The 18,062-nt window shown below is 44.9% G+C and overlaps 1 protein-coding gene and 1 pseudogene across 50 annotated transcripts in view; one reads left to right on the plus strand and one right to left on the minus strand.

Moving 5' to 3' along the window:
- TENM2 (teneurin transmembrane protein 2) overlaps window positions 1–18,062 on the minus strand; it is a 3,534,961-nt gene that overhangs the window by 100,184 nt on the left and 3,416,715 nt on the right. For all 50 annotated transcript variants that reach the window (XM_072756643.1, XM_072756655.1, XM_072756648.1 and 47 more), the window contains one exon: window positions 13,255–13,401. In XM_072756643.1, the coding sequence (XP_072612744.1) occupies window positions 13,255–13,401 (147 nt within the window). The remainder of the gene's footprint in view (window positions 1–13,254; window positions 13,402–18,062) is intronic.
- Window positions 1,102–1,548, plus strand: LOC112926501 (small ribosomal subunit protein uS17-like; annotated as a pseudogene).

Here is an 18,062-nt window from a genome sequence, read left to right on the forward strand (position 1 = left end):
TTTGACAAGGTTGGGCAGCTGTTCATGAGTGGCAGAGCTGGGATTTGCACACAGCTGGCCCAGCCTCAGATTTGCTGATCTCTCTTACCACTCTGTGCCTTATGAGGCTGGCCATGGTTTGAGAGATCCGGCTTCACTCAATGTGATTCTCAGCAGCCCCTGACTTTCCTCTTGTCTCAGAGAAGGACTATAGAGCCTGCATACCTACTGCCACCAACCCAAAGGACGTCCATGTACAGGGTGAGCCAAGTTGACAACAGAGATGAAGAGCAGTATAACCATGTGTTCACCTCCTACTGGAAGGAAATAATATATCTTACACTTAGATTTTCTTTGCATTAATAAAATGGTATGAATGGTATATAGTGATTTGGGTGTCATTGTATGGATATGTTTTTTTAATTCTAAAATGAAAATGTATTCATACTAAAATAATGTACTGAGTAAAAGACAACTGCTTTCTATCCTAGAGACTTCTCATTAAAACTTTTATTCATTCAATTCATTGAATAATGAGTTGACCAAGATAGAGAGGGATACTGCAGTTAGGAATCTAGATTCTAGAGGGGAAACAGACAATTAACAAAGAAATGTATGACTTTGAGGAAGTGATAGTGTTCGAAAGAAAAGTAAGGCAGAGTAAAGGCTGGGAGAGTGATGGAGGAGGTGGGTTGCTGCTTTAGATGGAGGCAGGGTAGGGAAGCCTTCCCAGAAGTGACATTTGGGGAGAAACCTGAATGAGATGAGGAAACAAGTCGTGGAAACCTCTGGAGGAAGAACATTCTGGGCAGAGGGAACAGCAGGTGCAAAGGCCCAGGGTGGGAAAGTATCTTGAGAGTAGGAACAACAAGTTGGTGAATGTTGGGATGGATGATGGAGATGAGTAGAGGAAGATGTAAGTGCTGAGTGGAAGGAAGAGCCCACTAATGCAGAGCAATGGAAGCCGTGGTTGTGACCTGGATGCCATTCTATGGGAGATGTAATGCCCAGGGAAGGTTTGCACAGGGGCATCATATGATCTGACTTTTATTTATTTTTATTTTTATTTTTTTTATCTGACTTTTAAAGGGATTCTTCTCCTTTTTTCAGGTAGCCAGGGAGATGATGGTCATACAGATTGAGCATGCCTACCAAAAGCAGTCAATCATCTTTTAAAATAAGAAGAGGGGCTTGGAGAAACTGGCCAGGAGAAGGTCCCACAATACTATAAAACAAGGAAGCCAACTGAGAGCAACTATTTGGACAAGAAATACCTCTTTACTGATCATGCATCCATCAGAGGGTGGATCTGTCTGATGTGGTGACCAAGATGAAGATGCAGAGGACCACTGTCACCGACTGAGACTACCTCCCCTACATCTGAAAGTATAACCAATTCAAGAAATGCCACTAGAGCATGTCTGTGCCCCGTCCACCTGCTTATGGGATGTCCAGATTGGTGACACTGTCCCACTGGGTGAGTGCTAACCCTTGAGCAACACTGCGCACTTCAACATGCTCCAGATCACCAAGGCCACCAGCACCAAGAAGCAATTCCAGAAGTTCTGAGATGAGACATCGGCCCACATGCCAAAAAAAAAAAAAAACAGTTATTTTTCCAGTCATGGGCCCAGCTAAAAAAAATAAACATAAAAATAAAAGGATTCTTCTGATTGTTTTGTATAGAATAGTCTAGAAGCTAGAGACCCAGTGGTCCAGCCCAGTGAAATTGGATGCATGATTGGGTGGAGATGGAAGGATATTAAGAAACCATGGTCTTAATGGTTGGGGAAAAAATGCACGGCACCAACTTTGGGTGTGAGGGGGAATGGGACAAAGGTGCACATGCAATCTGTGCAGCAACACTCACAGACAAAGGTGTCGTGTGAGAGATTTGGAATGACCACTGCAGCAGACCACGTGGTAGCTGGAAGTGCTGTACATCAGAGGGTGCTTTGGGTGGTAGGCCCCCGTGGGCTGGAAATTTCTCCCTGGCTCTGATTCCTGAACCATGTGCTTTATGAGTAAGCATAGCAGAAGTAAGAGTAGGAGAAGCTTGCCCCAGTGACTATAGCGCCCCTTTCTCTGTGGGTTCCCCTTCCCCTTCCCTGTCCCAGATCCCAACAGCTTTGGACTCTCTGGCAAACCTGATATACAACTACTTTCAGGAAAACAGGTCTGGGAGGAGAACAAGTAAGACTTTTAGAATTAGGAGAACCAGCTCCAATCCCAGCACTTCACTGCTGACTTTGGACAAACTACTCTCTAGCTTTTCAGTTTTTTTGTTGGTTAAATGGAATCCTCTATTGTTAAATGGCAGCAGCTAACTCAAAGACTTTTTTTTTAACCCTATGCAGGCTAGACATGTCAGTGAGCCACCCAGATCACTGGGTTGTGATATCTGAGGGAAAATACACTCAGTCCAGCATGAGTGGGTGTGGGATTGAGGGGGATTGTACACTAGAACAGGAACCCAAAGATGGATTTCTGATTTTGATATGCTATATAATGAGCTTTTGATTGGGAACAGTATGTGTGTTTAGAGTCTCTGAAGTCACATTACACAGGGAGATACTAACAATTGGACCTGTCATTTAAATCAATTGGCATTTAGGCACTTCCTATGAACTTGCTAGTCAAACCTCACAAAAGGCCTGCGAGGTTGGTATTGCTGTTCCCAGTTTACAGCTGAGGAAACAGAGGCTCGGATAGGTCAGGTGCTTTGCACAGGTAAGTACAACAAGTAAGAGCTGGAGTCAGAACTTACAAAAATCTGCCTGACCCAAGAGCCTGCAAGCCCCAGCAGAAAAGGGCACAGCATCAACTTCGGGCATGAAGGGGAATGGGAGAAGCCCCAGGAAGTCACAAGGGTGAGAAGCCAGGGCCAGCTACCGTGTACTCTCTTCTAGATGCTCGTCCCACATCTGTCCTTTACTCCAGTGTTCTTGGAAGGGGGGAGGGGAACAGATCCTGGGATTGGGGCCCTGAGCCCCTCTCCATAGCCACATCTCTGTGGCAGGGGTTTCAGTGAGTACAGTGACACACCTGGGCTTCATATGCCAACCAAGTTGCCCCTGCCTTGGGATGCAGAGTTTATTGGCATGTCCTCCCCTTCAGGTGGCCCAGGGATGCCACACTTGGAGGAATCACTCTCTCGGCACTTGGGATCCCCCCCAAACTGCACCTATTGTGTCATATCAGTGATTCCCAAAGTGTCAGTATCACCTGAGTCCTTGTTAGAAACACATATCCCTTAGAAATGCATGGCCCTGCACCAGACCTACTATACCAGAAACTTGTGATTTGGGCCCAGTGACCTATGCATTAACATCTTCCTGGTGATTCTGATGTTCGCTGACCTAAGAGAACCATTGTACTAAGTATTTTCCATGTATGAACTCATCTGAGCTCCCAATATCCTATGAGGTGGCAACTAGCATTAGTCCCACTTTACAGATGACAAAAGTGAGGCTTACAGACATAGATCAACTGGCTCCCAGACACACTGAAACAGTGGTGGAACCAGGACGTGAACCCAGAGCTCCTAGCCTCAAAGCCTCTTTACCACCCTGCCAGGCTGTCTCCTCCCCTCGCAGTGAAAGGATGCACACATTCGAGGAAGAAACATAGAGAAAGCCCACTCTTTCTTCTCTGCTGCGAGCATATGTGTTTAGGAATAACCCAAGCAGATATATCAGCCTTCTTCTGAGGGAAGAGGTGTGGTTGCAGTTTTGAGACCAAGATGCTAAATGCAGGAAGGCAAAGCAAATACTTGGGGTAAGCTTCCCTCTGCCTGGTGCAGCAGGCGCGGCCTGGCTCTCTCTGTCCAGACCTGCTTCCCCAGCCTCACCCTCCTTCAACTCTCTGTCAATCTTCCCAGAGGTCTCTGAGTACACGCGGCTGTCCCTTATCCTCTGCACCTTTGCCATCTCTTTGCCCACAATGCTTTCCCTGCGTTCCCGATCTAAGTCCTCTGTAGCTTTCAAAATTCGAGTTTTTCCTGTTTTGGAAGCTCCTTGGCCTCATTCTAACCTGAACCCTTAGTATGTAGCTTTGTAGCGGCTGATTTCACATTTGTGTCACACCCTCAGCAGACCTTGGATTCTCTATTGCAGAATCGGAGTCTCCTTCATTCTGGTGGCCTGGCTGGGTGTACGCATGTGACTGGTGGGGGCAGAGGTAGTGTTTGCTCTCACCACCATCTGTGACAAGAGGTGCGAACAGGGCCAGGGCTAGAGATAGGTGAGGGAGGCTGGCCTGGGGTCACAATTAAAGAAGGTGCTCACTCTTGGGTGCAAAGGTGCCTGGACTCATCCTAGTCTAGTTGCTAGGTCTCAGACCAATTTCACCAGGCACACATTCTCTTGAGGGTGACTGGGTCCTTGTAGGAGCATCATGCCATAGAGAAAATGTACCAGATTTTAGAGCCAGGAAACTCGGCCTCTGACCCAGATCCGCCCTACCCTGTTGTTTGCCCTCGAAGAAGTTACTTCCCCTCTCTGGGTTTTAGACCTGCTGGGGACTCCACATTTTAGTCTTTCTGCATCTCACATTCCCAGACTCCACAAACCCTGTGAATCAAAGAGGCAGTGTCCCTCAGTGTGTGTGGTCACAGAGTTCTGGGAAACGGGATTGGCAGATCAATGATGAAGCACCTTGAGCTCAGGAAGATGAGGGAATCCTCCCTGGAAAGGTTTGGTCTTCATTGTGCTGGGGGAGGGAGTCAGGCACTGCACACAGAGCTTTGGGGCACACCTTGCAGTTTTCCTTGGATTCACATTTGGCCACATAGCTCTGGCTCCTGTCCAATCCCCCAGAGCTCTTGGCTGAGAAGATGGAAAGTCAAAGAAAAGAGCACAGACCTTGGGCAGCTGCTCTGGCTGTGCTGCAGAGAGTGTCTAGCTATTTAAAGTCCAACTGCTCCACTTTCCCCTGCTTGTATCCTGGCATTCCTGTGCATAAGCACTTTGTGGCAAAAATGCATTCCAAATCCAAAACTGGGGGGAAAAAAGCTAACGCCAATGCTGTTTTTCAGAATGTTGCAGAATTTGGGTTTCTGGGGGGTTAAGGGTGTTAAGCACTCACAGATTGCCCTGCTCCGATCCTGGACACAATAGTCACCTGCTGTGAGGAGTGCACAAGGAAGGCTCTTGACTTGGGTTCTAAGTCCTGGCATGGCTACATTTTAGCTCTGGGGCCTGGGTAAGCCACTCTGCTTCTCTGGCCCTTAGTATCTGCCTCTATGTAAAGGATGTTAAGAGGCTCTTAGGGCTCTTGTGGGCTATTGTCATGATTTATTTGGGCAATGTGGGTAAAGTCTTAGTAAGTGCTCCATGCATCAGGCCTCTGACATCAAGTCAAAGACACTCCCTGTTCTGGAACTGTCTGGACTCCTCTGATATGTCTCTAGGAGATGTTAATACCTGCACCAGATTTCTCAGCCTTGGCATTATTGATATTTTGAGCCCAATCATTCTTTGTTGTGGGGGCTATCCTGTGTATTTGGGAGTTTTAGCAGCATCCTGGGCCTTTACCCACTAGATGCCAGTAGCATCTCCTTTCTTCCTCCTTCCCTGCTTCTTTCCTTCCTCCCTCCTTCATAAAATGTCTCATGATGTTGCCAAATGTCCCTGGGAGAGTAAAGTTGTCCCTGGTAGAGAACTGGTCTGGGCTGAGGGGAGGACTGGGGGGTGCAAAAGAACTAATCCTGGCACCAGGGCCCTTGAGCCTTTATTCAAATGCTGGTCACAGGAACCAAGAGGGAGCTTGCTATAATCTAGGCAGTTTCTCTGGCCAATGCAAAAAATATGTGAAGCCAACATAAGGATATAAATGTTACCTCTTTGCCCACCAGTTAAATCTGTGTTTTGATCCTTTAATTCCCTAAAATAAGTGATTTAAATTATTAACATTTTTTTTGCAAATTATGCATTTTAATCACCATTTTATGATGAATAGTTGATTTGTCATCTAATCAGGGAAAAATATAATCCCTTAAGAGACACTTAATAATCATTTAAACTACTAAAAACTTGATTAGAAAAGACTGAAGGTATGATATTAAGTAAACTCATGAACTTTAAATACCTTTTTTTCCTTCCAACAAATTCCATGGTCAAATACATTTACTGTGAGAAGGTCTTCGGTGGGCAAGTTCTATGTTTGAGGTGACTTTTCCTGAGGTCTCTTTACAACAATTCTGTACTTGTTTGAACCTTCTTCAGAAACAGTCTCCAAATTTAGTCAGCATTTGAGAAGAAATGAGCTTCTGCCTTTAAAGTACCAAAGTGGTCTATCACAGTGGTTAGCTGGAAGCCTATTTTGAATATTACCTTCTCTACCCTCTGTATCCTTATCTATGATATGGGAAAATTATAAAGAGATTCACAGAACTTCTGTTTCTGCTGTGAAGACACAGACAGCATGCTAGGAAGATATAGATGGGATAATTTAGGAGTGTGACATTTGTTGTGAAGGAAATACCATGGGGTGATGGGGGGAGAGACAGATAGGTCAAGACAGGCCTCTTTGGGGAGGTGACGCTTGAGCTGGGAACAGAAAATGGCTGCCAGTCATGCCAAATGCCCAGGTCAGAGGGTTTCTGGCCCTGGATCAGCAAAGGCCCTGAGGTACGACTCAGCTCAGCATGACAGGATGAGGGGCGGGCAGAAGAGGGTACAGCAAGCAGAGCTGCTGTGGAGGGCGGTGGGGGATGGGCAAGAGAGGAGGAAGGGGCACATCACAGAAGTCCCTCCAGGTGAAGGTGAAACATTTGATTTTGACTTTTTCTTTTAAGAGATTTTATTCATGTATTCATGAAAGACACACAGAGAGAGGCAGAGGCATAGGTAGAGGGAGAAGCAGCTTCCCTGTAGGGAGTCTAATGTGGGACTCGATCCCGGTAGCCCAGGATCACGCCCTAAGCCAAAGGCAGATGCTCTACCACTGAGCCACCCAGGAATCCCTGATTTTGATTTTATCTACATGAGAAGCCCTTTGAGGGCATGGCATGATCTGATTTACAATTCAGAACTATCACTCAGGCCGCTGTGTGGAGGAACAGAAAGCATGGTGTGGGAGCAGCAGCAGAGATGCCCACCTGTTGGTTGCCCATCCCATTACCCAGATGCCTACAAAGCTCAGAACAGAGCTCAGTGCATGTAAGCTCTCAAAAATCTCACTGACTGTAGTTTTTATATGCGATAAAGAATGGATTCTACCTTTTTTCTTTTTTCTTTTTAAAACCTCATTAGAAAACTGTGTCCCAACCCTCAGTTTCCTAAACAGAAGATTCTCTAGTCAAATAGGTTCCCAGAGGTCAAAGATCTTATTTATACTGGAAGATTCAGAATAATTTCAGCCCCCCCATTGCCATGTGGTCCTCAGTTGGGGGTTAGTTCTGTTTCCCTCCCAAGGAAGAGAGACCCAGTGCCTGGCCAGCTGGCAGTGGCCTCAAGGCCACATTTCCCTTGTAAGCATTAGATATATTGCTTTCCTCTCTGGGAGCTAATTGGGGACTCTGTTTATGGTTCCAGCTACATTTGCCACAGGTCTTTGGACTGCAAGGGGAATCCTCATCCAACCCAATTAATAGAGCAATGTTGTACTTCTAAGCTGTCCCCCACCCAACCAATCCATCAACATGATTTGCACACATTAATCAAGGCATTTACAATGGGTTCACCAAGCTTTATCTCTCATTGGATAAAGAAATGGGACTATTTGGACTTGAGAACTATAACTCTTCCAGAGTCCCTGAAGTCCTGAGCTTGGCGCTGCTAAATGCACAGACAAGGTGTTATTAATTAACAATTGAGATAAATGCCGGAATAGCATCCCTGAATCATGTCAAACCAATTTGGATGGTTATGGGATGGGGAAAGGGGGAGGAGGCCATGGGCAAGGGGTGGGCTTCATCTGTTCCAAGTGCTTTGGACAGACTCCAGTGTTATTTCTCCTCATTTAGACCTGGCTGGAGCGCCTGGAACTCAGGCCAGCATCCGCATCTCTGAACCCAAGGCAGCCTCCTTTGGAGCAAAACAAGGAACCAAACTTTGCAGATAGAGGTGGGCTGGGAAATACTGTATGGAAGCCTTAATGGAGGGAAAGAACTGTAGAAGATGCTGGCGGGTGGAAGAGCCCCCATCAGGGGTTCCTGACCACACAGATCGGTGGCTTTGAGGACTCTCCCAGGAGATGGTACTGAAGACATGGGGTTCAACATGGCGATGGGCTTCCTGTCCTGTGGCCAATACCCACACTCCATGACCATCGCCTCTCTATGTTACCACCGAAGGAGGGTCTTCCACCCTGTCAACCCTGGCTGCAATAATTATAATAATGTGTTTATGCATCTTATCTTTTGAGATGGATATGAGCTCTTTGTGGACACTTATCATATTTGGCCTAGTATTTCCAAAGTCCAACATTAGCAAACCCTCAATGAGCGTTTGTTTGTTAGACCACAAATGAATAGCTAGGGGATGGATGGATGGAGGATGCACACCCTGATGATAGAATTAAAGGTTTTTTTAAATCTTGAAGTGAATATTGGTCACCTCTCCATCCAGAAATGAAGAACACTTCTCAAAGCACACTCAAATTATTAACTGAGAAACTAAACATGAGAACGTGTTCATACGTTTTCAATTACTTATTTCTTCTTAACCTAAAATTCCCCTCTCTTCACTTTACTTCTCTCCCTTGTGTTTTGGGAATCTTAGCAGTAGGGGCTAGGTGTGTGGGCACTAGGCGTTGAGCTGGGTCAGCCTACTCAGTGGGAAACCATTATTTAAACAAGTTTTCCTCAAAATGTGGTCTGCAGACCACTTGTATCAGAATCCTTTGAGGTGCTCAATAAAAATGCAGTTTCTTAGGTCCCATATTTGACTAGATAAATCAGAATCTCAAAGGTAGGGGCCTAGAAATCTAATCTAAATTTTAAACACGCTCTCCAGGGTGGTTATGCAATGCTGAAATTTGATACCCACTGGTTAGAACCTCAGTGGTTATGGACGATGGGAAAGTCACTGGTTGGGCTCCATCTATGTGGACTCAGCCTCTGTTCTAGAAATGATAGCAACATTGCTAATAACTTTAAAACTGGCAGCAACCAGCACATGAGGGCATCCCACGAACCAGGCACCTAGTAAAACATATTGCATATGTTTTGTCAGTGAAACTTCACACCTGCTCATGGAGCTGGCATTATTATGCCTATTTCACAGACAAGAAAACTGAAACTTTGAGGAGTCAAGTTACTTGTAGAAGTGGGACACAAAGACTGCTTCACGAGCCCAGGCTCTTAACTGTCACGATGTGACAGTGTCACATGAGCAACCAGCGAAGTGACATGAGAAGGAACAAGAATCCGACTTTGAGCGCTGTGTCAATGTAACGGAGGGAGACGCAGATAGCTTGCTAACACAGTAAGGCAGGATGTGATGCGCTACTGTCTGTGGACAAGCTCAGCTTAGAAAGGTTCCTCCCTACTCCACTCCAGGCCTCCACCTACAGACTGGAGAGGGCATCTGATAGGATTCCATGGGCATTTCAGACAGACTCCCAGGCTGGCTTGAAATGTTGGGAGCAGGGCTTGTACAGACAGAGGGCTGGGGCTCCTGACTCTAGGTTCTGGCTGATAAAGGGGTGTGGGGAAGGAGTAAGCCCTGTCTTTCCAGGCCAGACAGTCTAACAACGCTTCCCCACCTCGAGGTTCCCACTTTTAGAGGAAATCTACACCCTTTCTCCTACCCCTGGCTGTGATGAACTAAAAATCTCACACCTCTGTCTTGGTGGTGATAATTAAATATTATCTGCCTGTCACTTGATGCACATGTTGTGTGTATTCTCAGACTTTAATGAGCTGGTATTTGTCTTCTGTAAGCAAAAATATTTCTTTGAGTCTCTTCTTTTTCAAATTGGGGTGAGCAGTTCAAGTGAAGATCTTTCACTATTAAAAAGACAGTCTGCTTACTGGCATGTCTGTCTGAACTGTTTCTACTGCTTAGTAGAAGCAATGGCAGGGAGAACCTGCCCCTTCAGAATCAGCCATTGCTTCCTGATATTAGTGGTCACATGGCTAGGGGGTGTTGGGAAACTTTGAAAGGGTTGCGATTAAGAAGGTAGGGAACTGGTATAAACTGTTTTGGGGGATAGTCATAGGCAGCTTTTCCAACAGGGCTTCTCATACATGCACAGCAGAATACAGAAAATGTTTGAGTGAAAATTTTCTCAAGTCTTTTAAGGAAGGCACTTAGCTAGCACTGTTCTAGATGCATAGGAGAAAAGTGAATTCATTCCATATAATGAATGTTTTAGGACTGTGGTTCTCAAAGAGAACCTGCCTCAGCATGGAGGCAAAAAATGTCCAAACGTGTAAATTTACTTGAAATTAAAATTCTTGCATCCCACCCCACGCCTTTGGAATCTAAAATTCTGGGGGAAAAGGTTTAGCAATCTCTGTTTAATCAAGCCCTCCAGGTGGTTTTGCTGTAAGCTAAAGTTTCTGAACTATTAGTAGCCATAAAGCACCAGGACTTAATTCTCTCCCAGAGGAATCAAGGTTGGAAAAGGCTGTTAAGGGCTTCAAATATCTGTTATCTATATTTGTATCTATATCTATCTCAGTTTAAAATAAAAAAAATATCTATCACTTTAATCTGAGATTTTTTTTTTTTAAACGTAGAGTGTTCCCAGATGAAAGCATGATGCGCCTCTTCCGCTCACTTTGGAAGAGCACTCTATTATTTCTCCATTCATGAGGTTCATAACAAATGTGTTCATTGCAGCTGCTCCCAGGGCTGACATTCATGCTCTGCCTGGGTGCCTCCTCTGACCTACTGTCAGGTTCAGAAATCACACAGCCCTGCCTGAGAACTCCCAAAGCAGGAAAGAGCCTGGGGCAGAACTCCTACCCCCACCAAAAAAAAAAAAAAAAAAAGTGATATAATTAGTGTGCTGCCGGATTGGATCTGGAGCTGATGAGGAGCAACTTTAATATTTATCAATAAACAGCAAAGTGCTTAGCACACCTCCTAGGGAAGTAATTAACCATAAAAAGGATACTCTGCACTGAGGAATCTCCTCCAAAAAAAGAACTCAGTTAATTGTGAATTGCTTACACCAGGTGAGAGACAATCCGTGTCTACCTCTCTCACCTGACATAAGCAACTCTGAATTAACTGGGAGTTTCTTTTTATAAACACTGTGCAGAGCCTTTTTTTCTTTTCTTTTTTTTCCTAGTGGCTAATTACTTCCTTGGGAGGTTCGCTTTAATAGTTCCCATAACAAGGCCATTATTGTCTTTAGCATAATCACTGCCTCATTTGCTTTTGTGCCTTCCCTTTCTGACGCTCTGCCTCTGCCCACCAGGAGGGACCCTGAACTGTGTGTACCTATACTGCAGTCCTCAGGCTAGGACCAATAGCACCTACCGTGCCTCCTCTAGTTCTACAATGTCAGAAATTTGGTTTTCTCCTGAAAAGAGCTGCCATCAGGGATAGGGCTGGTAGAGAGGGATGGAGATGGTGCAGAGCATATTGAGGAGACTGAGTCAGCTCCCCTCCCCTATATGCAGCATTCCAACCATTTGTTATGCTTTCAGCTGCTGATGCCTGCAGTGGCAGAGGGAACCAGGACAGCAGCTCATTTCTGGAAGAGGAAGGAACTTATCTGTAAGCAACCACTTTGCTAGGTGAAATCGCCAGGGACCAGAGGCAAAAACTGAACCTTATCAGGAGAAGTAATGCGATTTTGACTGTCTTTCTCAGAAAAAAAAAATGTATAGATATATGCAGTTATGCCTCACTTCATTCAAAAATGAATTAAAGTGGCTTCTATGTTGGCTCTGTTTCAGGAAGCTAAATGAATGTGTGGGAGCTCTGTAAATTACACCAGGTCTTTAAACTTTTTTGATTGTTGTACTACTATCATTATATGAACATTCGCTTATTTATATATTATATATAAGTATAACAGCAATAATAGATTATGGAAATTGCAAGTGTTTTTTTAGAGGATGAGGAAAAATGAAAATAGAATATCTAATACTTTGATCCATCACCCTGAATGGATTGCGCCCCTTTCTGGACACTACCTAAACTGACCATCTGGGGCCTTTGAGGACAGGAGCTGATAATCTCAGAGCACAAGGATTGATAAAGTGGGACTAGACACATTTTTATTAAGTCATATAGTTGGATGCATGGATCCTCTTGAAACACCCTGAAACAACTTCTGCTCTAAGGGAATTCTGACCAGTTAGTAATTTTGGCGGGAATAGGTCACACACCTGTACTAATGTTTATGGAGCACTGTTCCATACTCTTAAGGAAACCACACAGCCCGTATGCTACTTTAACCCCATTTAGTCCCAGAATCTTAGCGGTCCACCAGGGAATAATGCAGAACATTCAGTTCAGAGGTTCAGAACTGGGATTGCCAAATATCCTATAAAGGGTCAGAGAGTAAATATTTTAGGTTTTATCAGCCATGTGGTCTCTGTCCAACTACTCAATGCTGTCTTTGAGGGTGAAACATAAACCAATAGGCATCGTTATGTTCCAATAAAACTTTGTCAGTAAACACTGAATTTTGAATGCCACACAGTTTCACAGGTCTTGAAATACTGCCATTCTTTAGATACTCCCGGCAAACTTTAGAAATGTAACCGTTTTTTAGCTCATATAAGACCAGGCTGTGGATTGGATGTGGTCAACAGGCTATCTAGTTTGCCAGCCACTGGTTCAAACTGGGACTTTGGAGTCCGATCTGCGTTTGGGTCTCAATTTTACTATTATTGGTGGTCGATTTATCTTAAAAAAGTTACTTAAACTGTGGTCTAAGCCCGTTTCCTTGTTTGTAAAAGTAACATCTCAAAGGGTTGTAGGGATGAGGAGATTGCCTGAGATGGCTGAGTGCAGCATGAAACACACACTGTAATCATCGCCATTGATTTGTTTGTAATTCCCGGCCCCGAAGGCTCAGGCAGGAAGGGGCACCCAAAGGCAGAGCCAGGGTCCAGCCACCTCTCTGTGGTGGTGTGCACTTGAGAATCCAAAGCCAGCATCAAACCCCAGTGCCTCCAGCTCTCATCTCCAGGAACCCCCACTGGCCCAACGAGGCCCGTTCTCTGCTGCATTTGCTTCAAAAGAAATGTTACAACAGCACTTGACAATAGTATAGGGGAGGTCTTTCAGGAAAAATGACTCATGACTGGAAGTATACACAATGCTCTGCTCTTGAGGGGCTGGGAATGAGAAGACGCTTGCTCACCTCCCTCATTATCCTTGTTATCAGCACAGGAGGTTTCCATGGCAACGTTGCATCCGGGCCCTCTCCAGCCGGTCTGGCAGACACACTGCCAGCTGTTCTGACCCAGTGTGCATCTCCCGTTGCCGTTGCACAAATCGGGGCAGCCATCTGGTTGGAGAAATGGAGAGGATGAGAAGGAGGGGCGTGAGGCCGCGCTGGGGCAGCAGGGGAGCCATGCAAAGGGGGAGCAAGGCCGCAGGGCAGCCACTGGGCCAGCCTCAGAGTGAGGCCCGTGCCTGCCTTAGAAAGAGTCGGGGAAGCAGGCAATGCATGCAGTTGCAAGACACAGTGGGGTCCCAGATGCAGGGGATCCCCAATGACACTGACCTGTGTGAAGGGATCTGAGGCAACCTTCCCAAAGTGGGGAATATTCCAGAAAACTAAACCAGCTCTGAGCTTACAAGCCTAGGTAGGATGTAATTTCCAGCTAGTAGCTCAAGATCGAGGTTACCTCAAAAAAAATCGTTTTTTTCTCTTTCTTTCTTTCTTTCTTTTTTTTTCTTCAGAACTACCTTTCTGTGGGAGACAGAATATTCCCTATCAACCCAGGACAGAGGCAAAGTGCCCTCTGTCTTTCAGAATTTTAAGAATATGTTTATATGTGATTATCACAAGCTTCTTATGACTAAGAACTGGATGGTTCTGCTGGGCTATTTTCATATTTTTGCAATATTTAGTTTTAAGGGGCACTTTAAAATGTTGGTTGTTTATCACTCAACTTATTTATTGCATGATTTAAAGATACTGCCAAGTCTGATGGCCACGGAAGAAGCAGGTACTTAGTACCATGAATGAGGAAAAAAGAAGAATGTGTATGTGTAGGAGGAATGAGGTGGTGTTCGAGTAATTCTTATTTTGTGGTAGCCTTTTCTTTCTTTCTTCTTTTTTTTGGGGGGGGGTGAGTATAAGTATGAAATCAGCAACCTGCCTAATTCCCTATTGCTCTAGCACCTAAAACAACTGTAGCTACCAGCTTTCTGGCCTGAGCTGGGGCCCCTGTGACCTGGGGGAGGGAAGAAGAGAAAAGGTAGCGGGGGGCACTAAAGCAGGGTGCAAAAGTCTCTCCAGCAGAGCCTCTGTCATCCTCTAGAAGATGGAGAGAGCTGTACAGAATTGGTAGGATGTCACCACCCTCACAAAACCTACTTGCTGGCAAGAATTTCTGGATATGTTTTCATTTTTCCTTTAACAGCTTTATTGAGCTATAATTTACATACCATAAAATTCACCTGTTTCAAGTGCACAATGCAGTGACTTCTAGTAAATTTAGAGTTGTGCAATCTAGGTATATCTTCTCACTTCATTTAAATAGACCCCAAATGACCATTAATATAGTTGTCCTCAGAAAGTAATTTCCCTGCATATCTGTCTTTAATTCTATCTTCCCCTCTGTTACCATGTCTATCTCCTGCTCTTTCTGCATATTTTTTTAAGCCACACAAAGTGCAGGTGGACTGGGTTGTGGTGGAGGGATGAAGAAATTTGCAATGATGGAGGTACCTGATTTGAAACCATTCTGGCCTGAATCTTCAGAATCAAAAGCATGCATGCAATTCCCCTTAGTTCTCTCTCCAGTGTTCCAGAGGCCTTCACCTGCTATCTTTCTTCTCTTCTCTCGAGTACCCCTTATGAAAATGCCAATAAACCTAATTTGTGCATGTGGCTGTGGTTGGAATGTAAAGGACTCCTCCCAGGAAGGAAGGTCTGGAGGGTTTGAAAGTGAGTTGAAATGTACTTATTTAAGGGTATCTTACTTTTGAACGCTTGTTCTCTCCCACCCTTTCCAGAATGTGGTAAGGGTTAGGCCCTGAGGAAAGAGGGTAAGCGAAAGAGTTCTATGTGGGGAAGTCTCTGTAGAGAAGCGGAGCTGTCTTGAGAGGGGAAAGCAGGAGACTGTTACCAGAGAACCTGTTTTCTTTGGCTGTGTAGCCCAGCACTAAATCCAAAATGCAAACAAAGCCTAAGCGTTTGCACACCTCAAGAAAGACTTGCTGGTATTCACACCTATCCTTACAGATCCCAGTTGCCAAGATTCACATTTCCATTCCTCTTCTTACCAAGGAGGTGACCCCATTGCTCTGGAGAACCAGTGACATCCCCCTTGTTCATACTGTGAGAGTGTTCAGGGAGTAGAAGTCATCCCCAGTTTCAGAGAAATACCATAAACATTTCAACAAGAGCAAAATGAAACTCAGTAGGAAAAGCCCAAGGGACATTTCAGAGGTTCTCAAGGAAAAGAGTGTGTCTCCAACCTCCAGCCACCTCCAGCTTTACAATTTCTACCAGTAGAGTTTTGGTTGAATGGATCACAGGGAATACACTAAATGACAAACTTAGCAACATTTGCTCAGCATGCCATCTATTATATGTGCTTTGTTATTTAGCCACTTTGAGGTCTTATGTTTGACTAAAATCACACCCAAAGTCGCAACAGAAGCCTCATTGTGTAGGAAACCCACGTCTACTATATAAAATTTAAATTTGCAAAGAACACTAGCTTGTCAGTCAGAGATATGCATTCAAAATATCTGTGCTCTTAGATTGAAATGAAGCTTTTTCTCCCCGCCCCCCTTCTCTTTCTCTTTGATTTTTTTCTCCCCCCAACCAACTGCAGTGAGATAAACAGACCATAGTAGCAGGTTTTCTCCACATCATATGAAGAAGATGAAAACATGAACAGTGGGAAGCTGGCAAATCTCTGAGAAGTTTCAGGATAGCTGGGAATTAATGGACAGGACTTTGCTTTTAGCTTGAAGAGGAAGAAAGTAGCCTCGGCAGGTGCGTGGTGTTGCTAGGCAACCCCAAACTACCCCCAGCACAAGTTCATTCTGCTGGTGGCCTTCTGAGGAGGTGATTTGCTGTGTTTGTAAAGTGCAAGGCCAGCTTCTGCTTAAGGAAAAACAGAATGCAGGAAGTAATTAGTCTGGGGGGCAAATAGGTGTCAGGTGGCAACTTTTCTCTGGAGAAGATCCTATAATTGAAGTTGGATTGGGTTTATGGGCTCCTCCTTGGGGGTTCGAGAGATCTCTTATATGGAGTTCTCTGGATTTCAGGCTAGCACTGCTGACTTCCTTGAATGTTGATCTCTGAGATCACTGGCACAGACTATGATAAGGCACACTTTTAGTTCTTTGCACAGCAGGACAACTGGCTGTCTGGAGACTTTAGGTTCAACCATGACCCTAGACTAACGATTCTCAAGTGAGGCTTGTTATTTCCCTTTTATTCCTCAAGGTAACATTGGGCAAGGTCTGGAGACATTTTTGATTATCACAAATTGGGGAGGATGCTACTGACATCCAGTGCATAGCGGTCAGGGGTGCTGTTCAATATCTTACAATGCATGGGACAGTCCCCATAACAATGATACAGCCCCAAATGTTAATAGTGCCAAGATTGAGAAATCTTGCCCTAGACCCCAAACTAAGAGTTCCTTGTTTGCTGTTGGGTCACAGAGACTGGCCTTGTGTCAGGCACATTGTAGATGCCTGAATGAATGTTCAGTCAGGTTGTGCTAGTTCATTTCAGTCTGCTTTATCTATAAATTCTCCTGAGAGGTATAAGAAGATAGAGGGGTCTCCTTCTCAAAGATCAAAAGAGAACTTTCAATGGCATCAGTGATATTTTGGGCTGGTTCTATCAGACTTCCAATGCCTTCGGCAGGGTGGAAATGGTATAGTTTCTAAGACTTCTACACACAGAATTTCAACCGCTAAAAAACCCCAAAAAACAAACCATCAACACAGCTACCAAGTAGGCAGGTTTTTTGCCTTGACACAAATTAGACTTGAAGCAGAAATTTGAGATTTAAAAAACCCAATCCAAATACACCCTTATATTCCGATAACTCCTGAATCTTCGTCTCCAGCCCTCTGAAGTCTAATCCTGGACTCCAACTTGCATCTGAATATCTCCATCTGTTCACTCACAAGCATCTCAAACTCAAGAAAATATCTTTACCCCATCTCCCCCAAACTCTGATCCCTTGATTAAGGGACCTTTATGTAACTCAATGCCCAAGACTAAAACCTTGGAGTCATTTTTAACACCCTCTCCTGCCCTCCACCACCTCTCTCATGTTTCGTGTCCAGTAACAACCAAGTCTCGCCTGATTTTCCTCTTAATGATAAGAAGTCCTACCTGTTCTTCCTCCTAAATATCTCTGGAATCTACTCTCTGCTCCCACTCCCAATTCCATTGCATTAGCCCAAGCCTCCTCATCTTTGCTCTAGATGCTTGTGAAAGCCTCCTAACTGGCCTCCCTACCTCCAGTCTTGCATTATCATCTATTTCTCTCTTCAGGACACTGCTCAAAACACTCCCACAGCTTTCCATTGATTCCAAAGGAGAACGTGAAGTCTTTAACCTGGCTAACAGACCTTATGTGAACTGGTTCTCATGTCAGCCCATCTCAATAACCACTTCAGGCTTTGGCCAGGTCAAAGCTGTTCAGTCTTTCTTTTTCTCCTTCTTCATCTGCTTAACTTCAACCTATCCTTCAAATCCCTACTCAGAAGTCATCTCCAGGAAGCCTTTCCAAAGCTCCCAGATCCAGGCTAGCTATACCTGTCATGGTGCCTTTATTCTATCCCATCCTACCCTACCCTAGCCTAGCTTACCCTACCCTATATTAGCTTACCCTACCCTGCCCTATTCACCCTACCCTACCCTATCCCATCCTGCTCTACCCTGTCCTACCCTTACCCTATCCTACCCCACCCTATCCTAGCCTACCCTCTCTACCACACTATCTAGCATCTCCTTGATAC

The sequence above is a fragment of the Vulpes vulpes genome, chromosome 4, assembly GCF_048418805.1.
Source record: "Vulpes vulpes isolate BD-2025 chromosome 4, VulVul3, whole genome shotgun sequence".
Lineage (NCBI taxonomy): Eukaryota > Metazoa > Chordata > Mammalia > Carnivora > Canidae > Vulpes > Vulpes vulpes.